The 20,297-nt window shown below is 44.4% G+C and overlaps 1 protein-coding gene across 1 annotated transcript in view; it reads right to left on the bottom strand.

The window, feature by feature from the left end:
* Window positions 1-1,226: 1,226 nt before the first annotated feature.
* The window catches only part of LOC138664076 (zinc finger protein OZF-like), a 35,269-nt gene continuing 16,198 nt past the window's right edge, over window positions 1,227-20,297 (bottom strand). The window contains exon 7 of the mRNA XM_069750506.1: window positions 1,227-2,624. Coding sequence (XP_069606607.1) covers window positions 1,630-2,624 — 995 coding nt within the window. The 3' untranslated portion in view covers window positions 1,227-1,629. The remainder of the gene's footprint in view (window positions 2,625-20,297) is intronic.

Raw genomic sequence — 20,297 nt, 5'->3', positions numbered from 1 at the left:
GGTCGCCTCCCGACTACTGATCTCTATGTCCAGGGCAGCCGTATGTGAAGACTGTAAGTGTCGTGCAGCTACACTTACAGTCCTGCAAATGAAAATGGTGGCGCCCAGTGGCAGAAAAAAAAAATGAATAAAAAAAAACAAACAATAAATACTATGCACTTGAAAATAACTTATAAAAATAAGGAATTAAAGAGGTTTTTTTTTTTTTTTACAATATTAAAACGCGGCACCTTCCCTTTAAACAGAAACAACCTCACCAGGGATAGGAACAACTTCTCAAAGAGGTCAGCATAGCAAACCTGTAACCTACACAGGAGAGAGCTAGGAGTGAGTAAATAATGGGAGTGGCAACTGAGATTAGAGCCATATGGAATCGGAGCAGGATCAAAAAAGAACCCTTAACAGCTTCCTCACCAAGTCAAAATCAATCTGCACCATTAAAGTTAAATGCCGAGCGGACTCCAAAGAGGACTTGCGATCTGCCAACCGCTGCAACTTTCTGATCCCAGATATCCCTGAGATCTCAGCAGGATGAGGCACATGCGTGACAATTATAAACAATTCAATCAGCTCTCCTCTCAGGGAGCGTACAGCACAACTGACAGTGCTAGGAGAGCCAATTCTGGAGATTGGTAACAGAAAATCATTATTTTATATTTGCCTCTTTTATTTCTTGTACAAATTAAAGTCTCAGTAACTCATACCCAAATAGTTTGCCAGGTACGAAGAGGGAATTCTTTTATCTTCACAAATAGGTATCCCATTTAATCATACATGTGCGTAGGAATGCCAGAGAGGGTATGAGGTGATTTATCATTGAGTACATTTCTGAAATTAGCCCTTTAGTAGAAAAGGAATTGCTACATATCTTTTCAAAAGTGGTTGGGAGAGTGGTTTGACAGAGACTAGAAAGAGCAGAGTTAAAAAGGGGAAAAAGCAAATTGCTTTACCTGAAATTTATTTTAACGCCCTCACTCAGGGATATTAATTATGGGTTTTATAGATTTCAAAGGAAAACACATGGTTTTCATATTGGCATTGGCTTTGTCCACAAATCAGAACAGGCTCATCGATGACCAAGTGAGAACCATAGCTGAAGTCATGCTGTATGAGAAATGTTAATGAAATAAGATAAGAAAAATATAGGGGATTTCCTTAATGACAAAGAAAAGAGTCTATTGTATTTTACAAATACATCTCATGTAAATTTAATTAGACCCAGAAAGTCTGTTGAGGGTCCATTTATTGAATGAGAAGGGATTCTGCATACGTAAATAGAACAATAATATTTATTTACCTACATCTGGGACTGCAAGCCTCAGTGGTACTGGCTACATACTGAAACTGAAAAAGCATTTTTTACATTCTAAACACAAACATGGCTAGCCCCCAGTGCGAGATCTGTGATGTTTACGATTTGATATAACTGTATAACAACATGTCCTACACTCTAAACATGAAAATGGCTTTTCACCTGTGTGAGTTTTATGATGTGTAATAAGATGTGATTAAAACATTTTCCACATTTTGAACATGAATATGGCTTCTCCCGTGTGAATTCTTTTATGTGTGACTGTATGGTATTTCTGTGTAAAACATTTCCCACATTCTGAACATTAATATGGCTTCTCACATGTGTCTTTTCTGATGCTGAACAAGAGTTGATTTAGCTGTAAAACATTTTCCACATTCTAAACAAGAAAAAGGCTTCTCTCCTGTGTGACTTCTCAAATGTACAAGAAGATTTGATTTTTTTGCAAAACATTTCCCACATTCTGAACATGAAAATGGCTTCTCACCTGTGTGATTTCTCTCATGTGCAACAAGATTTGCTTTTTGTGTAAAACATTTCCCACATTTTGAACATGAATATGGCTTCTCCCCAGTGTGAAATGTTTGATGTGCAAGAAGATGTGATTTCTTTTTAAAACATTTCTCACATGTGGAACATGAAAATGGTTTCTCTCCTGTGTGCATTCTCTGATGTGTGACAGCATGGTATTTCTGTGTAAAACATTTCCCACATTCTGAACATGAATATGGCTTCCCACCTATGTGTGTTTTCTGATGTCTAGCAAGACTTGATTTCTCTGTAAAACACTTTCCACATTCTGAACATGAAAAAGGCTTCTCCCGTGCGTGACTTCTCTGATGTACAAGAAGATTTGATTTTTGTGTAAAACATTTCCCACATTCTGAACATGAAAATGGCTTCTCACCTGTGTGATTTCTCTCGTGTGCAACAAGATTTGATTTTTTTGCAAAATATTTCCCACATTCTGAACATGAAAATGGCTTCTCGCCGGTGTGATTTCTCTCGTGTGCAACAAGATTTGATTTTTTTGCAAAACATTTCCCACACTGTGAACATGAATATGGCTTTTTTCTGTGAGCTCTTTGATGTTCACTATCAGTTCTGTAATTTTTGTTTTGCATAATAGTCTGTGATGAATCAGAAGATTGAAGCTTTTCAAAAGGATCAGATGGTGGATCTTTACTGTGAAGAGCTGAGAAGAAATCCGGAATATTGTCATGTTCTTCACATGTATCCGGTGTGATAGTATGATCAAGTGCAGTCAAATCTGAAAGTGCAAGATGTGTCCCCGATCTGCTGGTACAATCAACTGCCAAGAATAAAACAGAAATGATAACATATACCGCCTTGAAATTAGATTAATAATTCTAATATTTATACTTTTTATAACATTTCTGTACAAATTGTACTAAAATTTGATTTGGAAATGATGAAGGCACTAGTGGCAGCAATAGATAGTAAAGCAGGGACTCAGAATCAATATTAGACCATTAGGTTTCTGCTCTTTTCGTCTTTCACTTCAACACTTTATAGGTCCAGGTTATAGTGTACCTGTCACCAAACTTTTGTGAAATATAAAATAATTATTTAGATTTAATGCAATATTCAGTGAAGTCAACCTTCCAAAAAATCCTCAAAACTATCCCACCTCATTCACTTTCCATATAACAAATACAAAACCAGCAAACAACAATGAAGTGCAGTCGAATGAATTACAGAAGCGAAGCGTGTTAACCACTGAATCACTGAAAAATACAGAAAGCTAGTCTGAGCCCAGAGACACAATGGGGATATATATAAAAAAAAGGTGACGGCACCACTTTGCAGCAAAGTCTGATAATCACATATGTGGCACACATGCGTCAACTATACCATAGGGTACCGGGTGCTTATCCAAGAAAAAACATCATAAAGAGTATGCAGAAAATAGAAAAAATGGATAGCACTCAAAGATCCTTAAAAATCTTGCTTTATTTCAATGTTTAAAACATCATGGCCAGGAGAACAGATGAAGTGAGTGGAGTGTGTGAGCCAGTGCTGACAACGGCTGTTTCGCGCTCAACAGCGCTTCTACCAGTCATTGATGTTTTAGACGTCGAAATAAAGCAAGTTTTCTAAGGATCGGTGAGTTCTATTTTATATATATATATATATATATATATATATATATATATATATATATATATATACATACACATACACACACAGTATGTATATACAGTACAGACCAAAAGTTTGGACACACATTCTCATTTAAAGATTTTTATGTATTTTCATGACTATGAAAATTGTACATTCACACTGAAGGCATCAAAACTATGAATTAAGACATGTGGAATTATATACTTAACAAACAAGTGTGAAACAACTGAAATTATGTCTTATATTCTAGGTTCTTCAAAGTACCACCTTTTGCTTTGATGACTGCTTTGCACACTCAAGAGGTAGTCACCGGGAATGGTCTTCCAACAATCTTGAAGGAGTTCCCAGAGATGCTTAGCACTTGTTGGCCCTTTTGCATCCACTCTGCGGTCCAGCTCACCCCAAACCATCTCGATTGGGTTCAGGTCTGTTGACTGTGGAGGCCAGGTCATCTGGCGTAGCACCCCATCACTCTCCTTCTTGGTCAAACAGCCCTTACACAGCCTGGAGGTGTGTTTGGGGTCATTGTCCTGTTGAAAAATAAATGATGGTCCAACTAAACGCAAACCGGATGGAATAGCATGCCGCTGCAAGATGCTGTGGTAGACATGCTGGTTCAGCATGCCTTCAATTTTGAATAAATCCCCAACAGTGTCACCAGCAAAGCACCCCCACACCATCACACCTCCTCCTCCATGCTTCACGGTGGGAACCAGGCATGTAGAGTCCATCCGTTCACCTTTTCTGCGTCGCACAAAGACACGGTGGTTGGAACCAAAGATCTCAAATTTGGACTCCTCAGACCCAAGCACAGATTTCCACTGGTCTAATGTCCATTCCTTGGACCAAACAAGTCTCTTCTGCTTGTTGCCTGTCCTTAACAGTGGTTTCCTAGCAGCTATTTTACAATGAAGGCCTGCTGCACAAAGTCTCCTCTTAACAGTTGTTGTAGAGATGTGTCTGCTGCTAGAGCTCTGTGTGGCATTGACCTGGTCTCTAATCTGAGCTGCTGTTAACCTGCAATTTCTGAGGCTGGTGACTCGGATAAACTTATCTTCAGAAGCAAAGGTGACTCTTGGTCTTCCTTTCCTGGGGCGGTCCTCATGTGAGCCAGTTTCTTTGTAGCGCTTGATGGTTTTCTCAACTGCACTTGGGGACACTTTCAAAGTTTTCCCAATTTTTCGGACTTACTGACTTTCATTTCTTAAAGTAATGATGGCCACTCATTTTTCTTTACTTAGCTGCTTTTGTTCTTGCCATAATACAAATTCTAACAGTCTATTCAGTAGGACTATCAGCTGTGTATCCACCAGACTTCTGCACAACACAACTGATGGTCCCAACACCATTTATAAGGCAAGAAATCCCACTTATTAACCCTGACAGGGCACACCTGTGACGTGAAAACCATTCCCTGTGACTACCTCTTGAAGCTCATAAAGAGAATGCCAAGAGTGTGCAAATAGGTCATCAAAGCAAAAGGTGGCTACTTTGAAGAACTTAAAATATAAGACATAATTTCAGTTGTTTCACACCTTTTTGTTAAGTATATAATTCCACATGTGTTAATTCATAGTTTTAATGCCTTCAGTGTGAAATTACAATTTTCATAGTCATGAAAATACAGAAAAATCATGAAAAGGTGTGTTCAAATTTTTGGTCTGTACTGTATATACAGTACATGACTGTGATACCACACAGTTCCTGTCGGCACGCGGCAGTGCCGGCTCTGCCGGTGGAGATAAGATAAACATCCTCCCACCCTCTCTATGGATGTCTACATAACAAACCAGCCCATCATGCAAGTTAGTTAAAACCTCACATCACGTAGTGTGCTGGAGGAAAATACTCTGCGTTTTACATCACTGACGCAAAGTGACACGGGGGCGTGTCTGGGCTGCTGTGCTGAGAGGACATGCAACAGGAGAGCTCTCACCAGACACTTTAGATTACAAGGTTCCACAGCCTCCTTTTCAGCAAGATTACCTTCAGCGATTGTCCCCAGGAGAGCTAGGACTCGGCACATGCAGGGACAGTGTCGGCTGCTCATGCAAGAGCCCTGGATGTATTCCCCTTCAGATGTGGCTGCTTCACAGAAAGAGGAAGGTGAGGCTGGAGGCTCAGACACAAGGGAACTGCTGATAGGGACAGGAGATGGTGAGTCAGCAGGGGGTGAGGTGGATGGACACATGGAGGAGGTTTCCCAGCAGCAGAGATTACAGGAGGATCTGAAGGACTCCCTTCCTTGGATGAGGGCTCTGACGGTGAGCCCACATCTTTCCCGGTACATGTCAGCTGTTTTGAACAGCTGACATGTGCCCGGAATAGCCGAGAGTGGAATCGCGATCCACCCGTGGCTATTAACCCATTAAATGCGGCGGTTAAACGCTGACAATGATATTTAACTCGTGCTTCCGGCCATCGGGACGAAAACCCGCCCATAAGTGACCCCGTCACGTGATCACGGATCACCGGTTCATTGGCATGACAACCATATGCCTCCTGGAGACCTCTATGGTTGTCACTGCCAGATGGTTGCGAGCGCCACCCAGTTGTCGGTACTCATAGCAAGTGAGTATTTGTACTACATAGAGGCGATCTGATAGTCCCAAGGAGGTAATCTAGGAATAGGCACTGGGTCACCACGTTCACAGGCTTTTATAAATCTAGTGACCCACCTGTCCCCTGCTACATTATAGTTATATAGTGTGCCCAGACCAGATACCTGTACTCTAAAGGTGTTAACAGATAACTCCAACTCCCGACCCTTCTGCAAAAATTCCAGAATTGCCAGAATTGGAACCTTGTCCGACAGGGGAGCTGAGTGGAATAGCAAAAACTTCCTCCAGGTCTTATAATAAATTTTGGTGGTAACCTCCTTCCTGCTCTTTAGTAAGGTGTGATTAGGGCTTCTGTAAACCCTCTACGCCTCAGCAGCTTGCTCTCAAATTCCACGCCGTCTGGGGATGATAAACTGGGCCCTGAGAAAGAAGCCTCGGGCTCGCTGGCAGTACCCAAGGGTCGGTCACGGACATCGCCCTCAGCCAAGAAAACCAAGGCTTCCTGGGCCAGAAGGGGGAGATCAAGACTACTCTTGCGTTCTCGTCTCTCATTTTCCTGAGTACTAGGGGGATCAGACACATTGGAGGGAATGCGTAGGCCAGAGTATAATCCCACCGGACTTGAAGGGAGTCTACCACCTATGGCTGGTCTGATGCCTGTATGTCCAGGAGGCCCCATAACCGTACTATCTGTCTGAACACCTGTCGATCTAGGGACCATTCCCCGTGGAGTATGGAGTGACGACAGATAGTCTGCCTGAATATTGTGTTCCCCTCTGATATGAAGTGCCGACAGGGAGTGGAGGTGATCCTCGGCCAGGGTGAGGTATGTTGTCTGAGGTGGACATTTGTGACTGTGACCTTGTTCCCTCCTGTCGATTCAAATAGGCCACCACTGTAGTGTTGTCGGTGTGTACTCGTACGCATGCCCCGCAGAATCGGTAGAAACTCAAGAAGTGCATACTTCACCGCCCTTAATTTTCAGGTTTGAGGAACCCTGTGCCTCCCTGGTCCTCCACGTCCCCTGGGCTAGTCTGTTTCCCACGTGAGCGCCCCACCTCGAGGGACTGGCATCTGTCGTGACTATAATGTCGGGTTTAATCTCTCACTGTACCCCTTTGGACAGATGTACAGGATCTATCCACCAAGATAGGTTGTCCACAGTGGCGACTGACAGCCGCATTCTTCCTTCGAGGTGGCCCTGCAATCTCCTCTCTGCTTCGAGCACCCCATTCTGCAAAGCCCTGGTGTGAAATTGGGCCCACTGCACGGCCGGCATACAGGAAATCAGAGAACCTAGCAGGGACATTGCATCCATCAAGGACAGATCTGGATTGTCTATTATCTTCCTGACTTTGTGGATGATGCTGAGTCTTTTGTTCTCTGGAAGAAGCAATGTTGAGCTACTGAATCCACAAGGATGCCGAAGAACCTTTGCATGGTTGAGGGAACTAGTCTTGATTTTCCAGATTTTTTATCCATCCCAGACCCTGTAGAGATGATATTATATGGTTCAGCCAGGTACTACACTGGGTGGCCGATCTCCCTACTACAAGGAAATCATCTAGGTATAGGATGACCAGGGTATTCTGTTCTCTCAAATGGGCCATCACCTCTGCCATCACCTTAGTGAATACACGTGGTGCCATGGACAGAATAAACGTCATAGCGGTGAACTGAAAGTGTCTAACCTGATTGCCCAGCCGTACCGCCACTATGAGGTACTGTTGGTGGTCCTAGTATATGGGCAGGTGGTAATAGGCGTCCTTTAGGTCCAGGACTGTCATGAAGCACCTGGGAAACAGAAGTTTGGTTGTAGATCTTAAGGACTTCATTTTAAAGGTATGACATCGTAAGAAGGAATTTAGCTTCCCCAAATTAATAATGGTTCTGAAGGAACCATCAGATTTGGAGACCAAGAACAGAGAAGAATAACACCCCCTCCCATCCTGGCCCCCAGAAACGTCAACTAGGACTCATTTATTTATCAACTGGAGAACTTCCAGTTCGAGGGCCTATTGTCAATCAGAGTAATCTCTTAGGGTTGTTAACATGGAGTCCGCAGGAATATTGAGGAATTCCAATTTTAGCCCGGATGAAATTATATCGAGGATCCAGATATTAGAGGTTATATGGACACATTGTTTAAAGAAATATTTCAGCCTACCTCCCACCGCTAGATCAGTGCTAGTGATACTTGCGCCTATATTTGGACGATGAGGCCCCACCGAAGTAGAGACCTTTCTATTTCGGTTCCGCTGGCTCCCAGTCTCTGTTTCTATACTTCCTCTGGAAAGATGACCATCTCCTAATGGTGTTGCTGAAAGTAGGGGTATACGATTTAGGAAACAATTTTTTCCTGTCAACTGCTTTTGCGAGGATCTCATCCAGCACAAGGCCAAACAAGTACCCACCCCAGCATGGAATAGCACACAATTTAGACTTAGCGTATCCATCTCCCTTCCAGTTATTCAACCACAGGGCTCGGCGGGCAGCATTGGACAGACCAGCAGACCTGGCAGCTAAAAGCAATGAGTCGACGGAAGCATCCACCAGATAGGCTGCCCCTCCACGGATTTGTGGAAACGAATCCAGCAACTTGTCTCTAGGCGTCCCAGACCGAATCTGGTCCTCCAGCTGGTCCAGCCAGACCATGATCAACCTGGCGGTACAGTTGTTCGCAATAGCCGGTTTGAATGCTCCGGCCGATGACTCCCAAGTCCGCTTTAGAAACATCTCTGCCTTTCTATCGGACGGATCTTTCAGGAGACCTCCGTCTTCTAAGGGCAAAGCCTTTTAAGATAAGCATCAGGCAGGGGCTCTGTATATAAAAGGACACTGTGCTTGGTTTTAACAGACTTCTTTTATACCTGGGAATACATAGAAAAAGAAGGGGGATTCAACATACCAGGTGATCACTGCATGAACTCACCAACTGAAGCTTGTTAGCAGGGTACCGGCTTGGAAGGTGGAGACACAGCGCGTGATTTGAAGGTTACAGATGATTGCTGACCCAGTTTACTCCTGGCATCCTTGGTGTCATCTCCTCTAGAGCGACCACTGTTGCTGCCAATCCTGCGCCGTTCGGTGGCCCCCTTTTTAAGCAGTGGGTGCTCCTCGATATCTCTTGGGGAAGACATGCTACAGGCACACGGTTGCTGTATGCTGCCAGACTAAGTAGGCCTGGTCACACCCCTTCACTTCCCCATCCACAATGCACCTCTCCGGTCCCCCTGGAAGTTAAGTAGAAGCACTTCCAGTTCATGGGCTCGTCACATTGTATGTGAGGAGGCCTGATCCCGGAACAGACTCCACGCGGCGCCGGCCGGCCAATGCATGCACCGGATGGAACACAGGGAGCTCACCTCTACCTGCGCTACACCCACACGACCCAGGGCTGCACTACCCGGGCCCTGGGATCGCGACATCCATGCCAGACAAGGCAGAGCACCCCTGACGCTGCTTCTGGCATCCCAGGCTCTGCTGTTCTCACAGACACCGCAGAGGCATATTGGAGCCAGATTAGATTTCTTCCACAGGTTCCCATCAGGACAGGAAATCAACTGTCCTGGTGGGCGGATCCCCTCTCTCAGTAGGGTGCTGTTGTGGCCATAGGAAAAAACTAAAACGCAAAACCGAAAATACCTCCAGGGGTTAACTGTATCCTTGGAGATCCACACGCAACACAAATCAAAATGGACAGAGCACACTGAGCCTTACAACTGAAAGGGTCTACGCCATTTCCTTGCGACATCATCTGCTGCCTTCATGACTACAAGTTAAACCCCTTTACCCCAAGAGTGGTTTACACGTTAATGACCGGGCCAATTTTTACAATTCTGACCACTGTCCCTTTATGAGGTTATAACTCTGGTACACTTCAACGGATCCCGATGATTCTGACAATGTTTTCTCGTGACATATTGTACTTCATGATAGTGGTAACATTTCTTTGATATTACTTGCATTTATTTGTGAACAAAAAAAACAAATTTTGCAATTTTCCAACTTTGAATTTTTTGCCCTTAAATCACAGAAATATGTCACACAAAATACTTAAGTAATATTTCCCACATGTCTACTTTACATCAGCACAATTTTGGAACCAACATTTTTTTTTGTTAGGGAGTTAAAAGTTGACCAGCAATTTCTCTTTTTTACAACACCATATTTTTTTTTTAAGGACCACATCACATTTGAAGTCAATTTGAGGGGTCTATATGATAGAAAATTACAAAGTGTGACACCATTCTAAAAACTGCACCCTACAAGGTGCTCAAAACTACATTTAAGAAGTTTATTAACCCTTCAGGTATTTCACAGGAATTTTTGGAATGTTTAAAAAAAAAAAAAAAATGAACATTTAACTTTTTTTTCACAAAAAATTTACATCAGCTCCAATTTGCTTTATTTTACAAAGGGTAACAGGAGAAATTGGACCCCAAAAGTTGTTGAACAATTTGTCCTGAGTACGCCGATACCCGATATGTGGGGGTAAACCACTGTTTGGGAGCATGGCAGTGCTCGGAAGGGAAGGAGCACCGTTTGGAATGCAGACTTAGATGGAATGGTCTGCAGAAGTCACATTGCGTTTGCAGAGCCCCTGATGTACTTTTACCCCCACAAATGACCCCATATTGGAAACTAGACCCCCTAAGGAACTTATCTAGGTGTGTTGTGAGAACTTTGAACCCCCAAATGTTTCACTACAGTTTATAAAGCAGAGCCGTGAAAATAAAAAATCTTTTTTTCCCACAAAAAACATTTTTTTAGCCCCCAAATTTTTATTTTCCCAAGGGTAACAAGATAAATTGGACGCCAAAAGTTGTTGTACAATTTGTCCTGAGTACGCTGATACCCCATATGTTGGGGTAAACAACTGTTTGGGCGCACGGGAGAGCTCGGAAGGGAAGGAGCACTGTTTTACTTTTTCAATGCAGAATTGAGATTGGATGCCATGTCGCGTTTGGAGAGCCCCTGATGTGCCTAAACAGTGGAAACACCTCAATTCTAACTGAAACCCTAACCCAACCACACCCCTAACTCTAACACACCCCTAACCCTAACTTTAGCCCCAACCCTAACCCCAACTTTAGCCCCAGCTCTAACCCTAACTTTAGCCCCAACCCTAACCCTAACTGTAGCCTCCACTTTAGCCCCAACCCTAACGGGAAAATGGAAATAAATATATATTTTTTATTTTATTATTTTTCCCTAACTAAGGGGGTGATGAAGGTGGGTTTGATTTACTTTTTATAGCGTTTTTTTTTAGTGGATTTTTATGATTGGCAGCTGTCGCACTCTAAAAGACGCTTTTTATTGCAAAAAATAGTTTTTGTGTCTCCACATTTTGAGCGCTATAATTTTTCCATATTTTGCTCCACAGAGTCATGTGAAGTCATGTTCTTTGCTGGACGAGTTGACGTTTTCATTGGTACCATTTTCGGGCACGTGACATTTTTTGATCGCTTTTTATTCCGATTTTTGTGAGGCAGAATGACCAAAAACAAGCTATTCATGAATTTCTTTTTTTTTTTTTTTTTGGGGGGGGGGGGGGGGGAGGGCGTTTTTATCATTCCACGTTTGGTAAAATTAATAAAGCAGTTTTATTTTTCGGGTCAGTACGATTACAGCGATACCTCATTTATATCATTTTTTATATTTTGGCGCTTTTATACGATAAAAACTATTTTAGAGAAAAAACACCAGGGTTACTTACTGGTAACAGGTTTTTCCGGAACCCATGACGGCACACCTGAGAGAGGGGATCCGCCCAGCCAGGACAGGAAACCCTACTGAAAATAAAAGGGCGGTACCTCTCCCTCGCTTCAGTTGGTTTTCAGAGCATGAGAGGCCCCCCTGGTTAGTACACATGGCAATCCAACACCACATCATATTAACTAAAAAAGCACCCAAAACAATAGTGCACACCGAAAAGGTGATAAAGGGGGGGAATATACAGGTGCCGTCATGGGTTCCGGAAAAACCTGTTACCAGTAAGTAACCCTGGTGTTTTCCCTTCCCCCATGACGGCACACCTGTAGAATGTAGAATGAAACCTTAGGGAGGGACCACCGCTTGGAGTACCCTTCTACCAAAGGTTAGGTCAGCAGAGGAGGAAAGGTCTAGCCGGTAGTGCTTGAAAAAAGTTGAGGGTGAGGACCAGGTAGCAGCCTTGCAAATTTGATCAATTGATACCTCAGCCTTTTCCGCCCAGGAGGTAGCCATGGCTCTGGTAGAGTGAGCCTTGATGCCTTCAGGAACCGGAGTGCCACCCGCAGAGTAGGATAAACTAATGGCCTCCCTAATCCATCTAGCAATAGTACTTTTAGCTACCCCACACCCTCTTTTGCTACCCTGAAAGGCTATGAATAGGGTTTGGTCTTTCCTCCACTGACTAGTCATAGATATGTACTGTAACATAGATCTTCTCACATCTAGCATGTGGAACTTTTGTTCCCCTGGATTTTTGGGATTACTACAGAAAGATGGTAAGGTAATCTCTTGACTCCTATGGAACTTTTGAACCACCTTGGGGAGATAAGCCGGGTCTGGTCTTAGAACGATCCTGTCATCAAATACCTGAGTATAAGGAGGGGATATTGACAGGGCTTGCAAATCACTTACCCTACGTGCCGATGTTAGGGCTACTAGAAGAACTGTTTTAAGGGTAAGTAACTTAGGTGATAACTCCTGTAAGGGCTCGAAAGGGTGTTTAGTTAGAGCTTCTAAGACCAAATTTAGATCCCAAGGAGGGATTTTTGGGATAACGACCGGCCGAGATCTACTGCAAGATTTTATGAATCGTGAAACCCATCTATTTGAGGCAAGATTACAGTTATACAGGGCCCCCAAGGCTGAAACCTGAACTTTAAGGGTGCTGGTTGCTAACCCAAGATGTAATCCTGCTTGCAGAAATTCTAGGATAGGACCCACTGGAGCCACCTCCCCCAATGGTTCACCCAGGAAGTCAAGAAATTTTTTCCATGTCCTACCATAGATTCTAGAAGTTATGGGTTTTCTGCTTTTCAACAGGGTGGAGATTAAACCTGGTGAGAATCCATGGCGACTTAGTAACGCCCTCTCAAATTCCAGGCTGCCAGATGGAAGCCCTTCACCTGAGAGTGGGTTACTGGGCCCTGGGTTAGTAGATCCGGAATTTCTGGCAAAATCCATGGATCTGTTACCGACATCTGTCTTAGAAGGGAGAACCATGGTCTCCTTGGCCAAAATGGAGCTATGAGGATAATCCTCGCCTGATCCTCTCTGATCTTCCGGATCACAGCTGGGATCATCACTATCGGTGGGAATGCGTAGGCCAGAGAAAACTTCCAAGGTATTAGTAGGGCATCTACTGCGAAGGGATGTTCTCTTGGATTCAAGGAGCAGAATTTTCTGACTTTTTTGTTGTGAGAATTGGCAAACAAGTCTATTTCTGGTGAGCCCCAGGCTTGGACTATTTGTTGAAATATCTGGGGGTTTAAGGACCATTCCCCCTGTCTTAAGCCTCTGCGACTCAGGAAGTCTGCTTGAGTGTTTTCTATGCCCCTGATGTGTAGTGCCGACAGAGATAACAGGTGTTGTTCCGCCAGTTGGAAGAGGAGTTTTGACGCATTCATGAGGCCTTTGGACCTCGTTCCCCCCTGATGATTGACATACGCCACCACTGCTCGATTGTCTGTTAGGATTCGAGTATGGCGACCCTGGAGTAAAGGGAGAAAATGTCTTAGGGCTTTCTCCACTGCCCATAGCTCTTTTTCGTTTGATCCATAGTTTTTTTCTCGTATGGACCAGGTACCTTGTACAGAGTGAGATCTCAGATGAGCTCCCCAACCTGTACCGCTTGCGTCGGTCGTGATGATGTCTATGACCGGATTTTTCCACCGGACCCCCTTTGTCAGGTGGTGTTCTACAGTCCACCAAGCTAGGGAATCCCTTACGCTCAGGGAGAGACATAGATTTCCTTCTAAATGCCCTCTTAACAGTCTTTGAGCTGAGAGAACTTCCCACTGTAGATGTCTGAGGTGGAATTGTGCCCATTCTACTGCCGGTATACACGATGTTAACGAGCCTAGAAGGGACATCGCTTTTCTGAGAGTCATTGCGGGTTGACGTATTGCTGTATTGGTCAGGTTTATTATCTTGTCCACTTTGTTTTGTGGAAGGAGGCAGAGCTGACGCTCGGAGTCCAGTATTAACCCCAGGAAGGACTGTATTTTTACTGGCAGTAGTCTGGATTTGGGGATGTTTATTATCCAACCCAGCTCCATTAGAGTTGATGTTACCACTGATATTTGATGAGTGCAGTGGGACTCTGACCTCCCTATTACCAGGAAATCGTCCAGATATGGGACAATTACTACATCCCGGGACCAGAGGTATGACATCACTTCCACCATCACTTTGGTGAAAACTCTGGGGGCTGTAGACAGGCCGAATGGAAGAGCTGTATATTGAAAATGCTTTACCTGATTTTGAATATAGAGAGCTACCCTCAAGTATTTCCGATATTCTTGATGTATTGGTATATGGTAGTAAGCATCCTTTAAGTCTATTACTGCCATGAAGCAGTGTTGGAAGAGAAGTTTTATGGTCGTGTTTATAGACTCCATCTTGAAAGTGTAGTTCTCTATGGATTGGTTGAGCTTCCTTAGATTTATAATAGTTCTCCAAGAACCATCCGGTTTTTGGATCAAGAAGAGGGGGGAGTAAAACCTCTCTCCTTCCTCCTGAACCGGGACTTCCTGAAGAACCTTTTTGTGGACAAGTCCCAAGATCTCGGTTTCTAGGGCAGATTGTTCCTGCTGAGACTTCCGTCGGGGAGTTATTATGAAGTTTCGTCTGGGAGGACAGACGAATTTTATTTTTAGGCCGTCTCTGATGATGTTCGTGACCCAGATACTGGGGGAGATATTTACCCAGGCCGGAAAGAAGAGGGAGAGTCTTCCTCCCACTTCTGGCGTAATGTCATTGGGGGGATTTTTTTGCCGATGTGGAGGGGCCTTTAAACATATAGCCCGATCCTCTTTTATCTCTAAAGTCCCAATTTTTTCTCTCCCCTGGGGGGCGACCTCTATTATATCTTCTCCTCCGAAAAAAAGGTTTTTTAGTATCTTTAGGGATGTTGGGAAAACCTTTCTTCTTATCTCCTGCATCTTGGATCCGGCGCCCGCCCCCGACGCCACGCGGGCACGCCCATTCCCAGCGTGCCTTGCGCGTGACGTCAGACGAGCGACCCGGAAGCGGCCACCGCACCTGGACGCCGGCAGAGAGGGGAGGGCGGCGTGGCAGCCATGGAAGGGAACTCAGCCCTCTGACCATGCTGCTCAACGCCCGCTCGGACGCAGAGACCCGGGGGACCTGCGGACGGCGCTTCCAGACTCCCGAACCCGACGCACAGGCGCTGCCTGATTCTTCCACGCCGGGACGGGACCTGGGTAAGTGAACCGCCGTGTTCAGTAAAGGTACCTTCACACATAACGATATTGTTAACGATATCGTTGCTATTTGTGACGTAGCAACGATATCGTTAATGAAATCGTTATGTGTGACAGCGACCAACGATCAGGCCCCTGCTGGGAGATCGTTGGTCGCTGAATAAAGTCCAGAACTTTATTTCGTCGCTGGACTCCTGCTGACATCGCTGGATCGGCGTGTGTGACACCGATCCAGCGATGTCTTCACTGGTAACCAGGGTAAACATCGGGTAACTAAGCGCAGGGCCGCGCTTAGTAACCCGATGTTTACCCTGGTTACCATCCTAAAAGTAAAAAAAAACAAACACTACATACTTACCTACCGCTGTCTGTCCTCCAGCGCTGCGCTCTGCACTCCTCCTGTACTGTCTGTGAGCCGGAAAGCAGAGCGGTGACGTCACCGCTCTGCTTTCCGGCTCACAGCCAGTACAGGAGGATAGCAGAGAAGCAGAGCACAGCGCTGGAGGACAGACAGCGGTAGGTAAGTATCTAGTGTTTGTTTTTTTTTTACTTTTAGCATGGTAACCAGGGTAAACATCGGGTTACTAAGCGCGGCCCTGCGCTTAGTTACCCGATGTTTACCCTTGTTACCGGCATAGTTGGTCGCTGGAGAGCGGTCTGTGTGACAGCTCTCCAGCGACCAAACAGCGACGCTGCAGCGATCCGGATCGTTGTCGGTATCGCTGCAGCGTCGCTAAGTGTGAAGGGGCCTTAAGAGGGTCCCTGTCAGGACAGGAAACCCAACTGAAGCGAGGGAGAGGTACCGCCCTTTTATTTTCAGTAGGGTTTCCTGTCCTGGCTGGGCGGATCCCCTCTCTCTCAGGTGTGCCGTCATGGGGGAAGGGAAAATAATTATTTTTGCATCGTTTTATTCTGAGGACTATAGCTTTTTTACTTTTTCGCTGATGGCGCTGTGTGGCAGCTCATTTTTTGCGGGACAAGATGACGTTTTCAGCGGTACCATGATTTTTAATATCCGTTTTTTTGATTGCGTGTTATTCCACTTTTTGTTTGGCGGTATGATAATAAAGCGTTTTTTTGCCTCTTTTTTTTTTACGGTGTTCACTGAAGGGGTTAACTAGTGGGACAGTTTTATAGGTCGGGTCGTTATGGACGCGGCGATACTAAATATGTGTACTTTTATTTTTTTTTATTTAACCCCTTAGTGACAGAGCCAATTTGGTACTTAATGACCGGGCCAATTTTTGCAATTCTGACCACTGTCACTTTATGAGGTTATAACTCTGGAACGCTTCAATGGATCCCGCTGATTCTGAGATTGTTTTTTCGTGACATATTGTACTTCATGTTAGTGGTAACATTTCTTCGATATTACTTGCGATTATTTATGAAAAAAACGGAAATATGGCGAAAATTTTTAAAATTTTGCAATTTTCAAACTTTGTATTTTTATGCCCTTAAATCAGAGAGATATGTCACGAAAAATAGTTAATAAATAACATTTCCCACATGTCTACTTTACATCAGCACAATTTTGGAAACAAAATTTTTTTTTTGTTAGGGAGTTATAAGGGTTAAAAGTTGACCAGCAATTTCTCATTTTTACAACACCATTTTTTTTTAGAGACCACATCACATTTGAAGTCATTTTGAGGTGTCTATATGATAGAAAATAATGAAGTGTGACATCATTCTAAAAACTACACCCCTCAAGGTTCTCAAAACCACATTCAAGAAGTTTATTAACCCTTTACGTGCTTCACAGGAACTGAAACAATGTGGAAGGAAAAAATGAACATTTAACTTTTTTTTGCAAACATCTTAATTCAGAACCATTTTTTTTATTTTCACAAGTGTAAAAACAGAAATGTAACCATAAATTTTGTTATGCAATTTCTCCTGAATACGCCAATACCCCATATGTGGGGGTAAACCACTTTTTGGGCGCACCGCAGAACTTAGAAGTGAAGGAGCGCCGTTTGACTTTTTCAATGCAGAATTGGCTGGAATTGAGATCGGACACCATGTCACGTTTAGAGAGCCCCTGATGTGCCTAAACAGTGGAAACCCCCCACAAGTGACACCATTTTGGAAACTAGACCCCTTAAGGAACTTATCTAGATGTGTGGTGAGCACTTTGAACCCCCAAGTGCTTCACAGAAGTTTATAACGTAGAGCCGTGAAAATAAAAAATCGCTTTTGTTTACACAAAAATGATCTTTTCGCCCACAAATTCTTATTTTCACAAGGGTAACAGGAGAAATTAGACCACAAAGGTTGTTGTGCAATTTCTCCTGAGTACGCTGATACCCAATATGTGGGGGTAAACCGCAGAGCTTGGAAGAGAAGGAGTGCCGTTTTACTTTTTCAATGTAGAATTGGCTGGAATTGAGATTGGACGCCATGTCGCGTTTGGAGAGCCCCTGATGTGCCTAAACAGTAGAAATCCCCCACAAGTGACCCCATTTTGGAAACTAGACCCCCCAAGGAACTTATCTAGATGTGTGGTGAGAACTTTGAATGCCCAAGTGCTTCACAGAAGTTTAGAATGCAGAGTCGTGAAAATAAAAAATATTTTTTTTTTCACAAAAAAGATATTGTAGCCCCCAAGTTTTTATTTTCACAAGGGTAACAGGAGAAATTGGACCACTAAAGTTGTTGTCCAATTTATCCTGAGTATGCTGATGCCCCATATGTGGGTGTGTAAACCACTGTTTGGGCGCACGGCAGAGCTCGGAAGGGAAGGAGCGCCGTTTTGGAATGCAGACTTAGATAGAATGGTCTGCGGGCATTATGTTGCGTTTGCAGAGCCCCTGATGTACCTAACCAGTAGAAACCCTCCACAAGTGACCCCATTTTGGAAACTAGACCCCCCAAGGAACTTATCTAGATGTGTGGTGAGAACTTTGAATGCCCAAGTGCTTCACAGAAGTTTAGAATGCAGAGTCGTGAAAATAAAAAATATTTTTTTTTTCACAAAAAAGATATTGTAGCCCCCAAGTTTTTATTTTCACAAGGGTAACAGGAGAAATTGGACCACTAAAGTTGTTGTCCAATTTATCCTGAGTATGCTGATGCCCCATATGTGGGTGTGTAAACCACTGTTTGGGCGCACGGCAGAGCTCGGAAGGGAAGGAGCGCCGTTTTGGAATGCAGACTTAGATAGAATGGTCTGTGGGCGTTATGTTGCGTTTGCAGAGCCCCTGATGTACCTAAACAGTAGTAACCCCCCACAAGTGAACCCGTTTTGGAAACTAGACCCCCCAAGGAACTTATATAGATGTGTGGTGAGAACTTTGAATGCCCAAGTGCTTCACAGAAGTTTATAATGCAGAGTCATAAAAAAATATATATATATATTTTTCCACAAAAAGGATTTTGTAGCCCCCAAGTTTTTATTTTCACAAGGGTAACAAGAGAAATTGGACCCCAGAAATTGTTGCCCAATTTATCCCGAGTATGCTGATGCCAAATATGTGGGGGTAACCCACTGTTTGGGCGCACGGCAGAGCTCAGAAGGGAGGGAGCACCATTTGACTTTTTGAGCGCAAAATTGGCTGTCGTGTTTGGAGACCCCCTGATGTACCTAAACAGTGGAAACCCCCCAATTCTAGCTCCAACCCTAACCCCAACACACCCCTTACCCTAATCCCAACCCGATCCATAATCCTAATCACTAACCCTAACAATAATCCCAACCCTTACCCCAAAACAACCCTAATGTCAACCCTAACCATAACCCTAATCAAAACCCTAAATCCAACACACCCCTAATCCTAATCTCAACACTAACCTCAAACCTAACCCTAATCCCAATACACCCCTAATCACAACCCTAACCTTAACCCTAATCCCAAACCTAACCCTAATCCCAAACCTAACCCTAATCCCAAGCGTAACCCTAATGCCAACCCTAACCCTAATACCAACCCTAATCCAAACCCTAACCCTAATCCCAACTCTAACCCTAACTTTAGCCCCAACCCTAACCCTAAGGCTACTTTCACACTTGCGTCGTTTGGCATCCGTCGCAATCCGTCATTTTGGACAAGAAACGGATCCTGCAAATGTGCACGCAGGATGCGTTTTTTGCCCATAGACTTGTATTGCCGACGGATCGTGACGGATGGCCACACGTCGCGTCCGAAGTGCACTGGATCAGTGTTTTGGCAGACCGTCAGCACAATAAAAAACGTTCAATGTAACGTTTTTTTGTACGTCGCATTCGCCATTTCTGACCGCGCATGCGTGGCCGTAACTCCAACCCCTCCTCCCCAGGACATAGATTGGGCAGCGGATGCGTTGAAAAACTACATCCGCTGCCCACGTTGTGCACAATTTTCACAACGTGCGTCGGTATGTCGGGCCGATGCATTGCGACGGCCCCGTACCGACGTAAGAGTGAAAGAAGCCTAACCCTAAATTTAGCACCAACCCCAACTCTAAATTTAGCCCCAACCCTAAATTTAGCCCTAACCCTACCCCTAGCCCTACCCCTAACCCTAGCCCTACCCCTAACCCTAATTTTAGCCCCAACTGCTCTTCTCCTGCCGGCCGGCAGATGGAGACAGATGGCGGGCGCACTGCACATGCGCCCGCCATTTTCTTTTGCCCAGAAGATGCCGGCGGCCAGGAGGAGCAGCAGGAGGATCCAGGGACACAGGTGAGTATGATAGGGTCCCCGAATCCCCCTATTTCTCTGTCCTCTGATGTGCGATCACATCAGAGGACAGAGAATTACACTTAGCTTTTTTTTTTTTTTTTTTTTTTGCGGTCGCCGGTAAACAGTTAATTACCGGCGATCGCAAAACAGGGGTCGCTAAAACCGACCCCCGATCATGC

Source organism: Ranitomeya imitator, chromosome 2, assembly GCF_032444005.1.
Source record: "Ranitomeya imitator isolate aRanImi1 chromosome 2, aRanImi1.pri, whole genome shotgun sequence".
In the NCBI taxonomy this organism is placed as follows: Eukaryota; Metazoa; Chordata; class Amphibia; order Anura; family Dendrobatidae; genus Ranitomeya; species Ranitomeya imitator.
The sequence above is the reverse complement of the archived record's forward strand: the minus strand, read 5'-3'. Positions and strand labels throughout refer to the sequence as shown.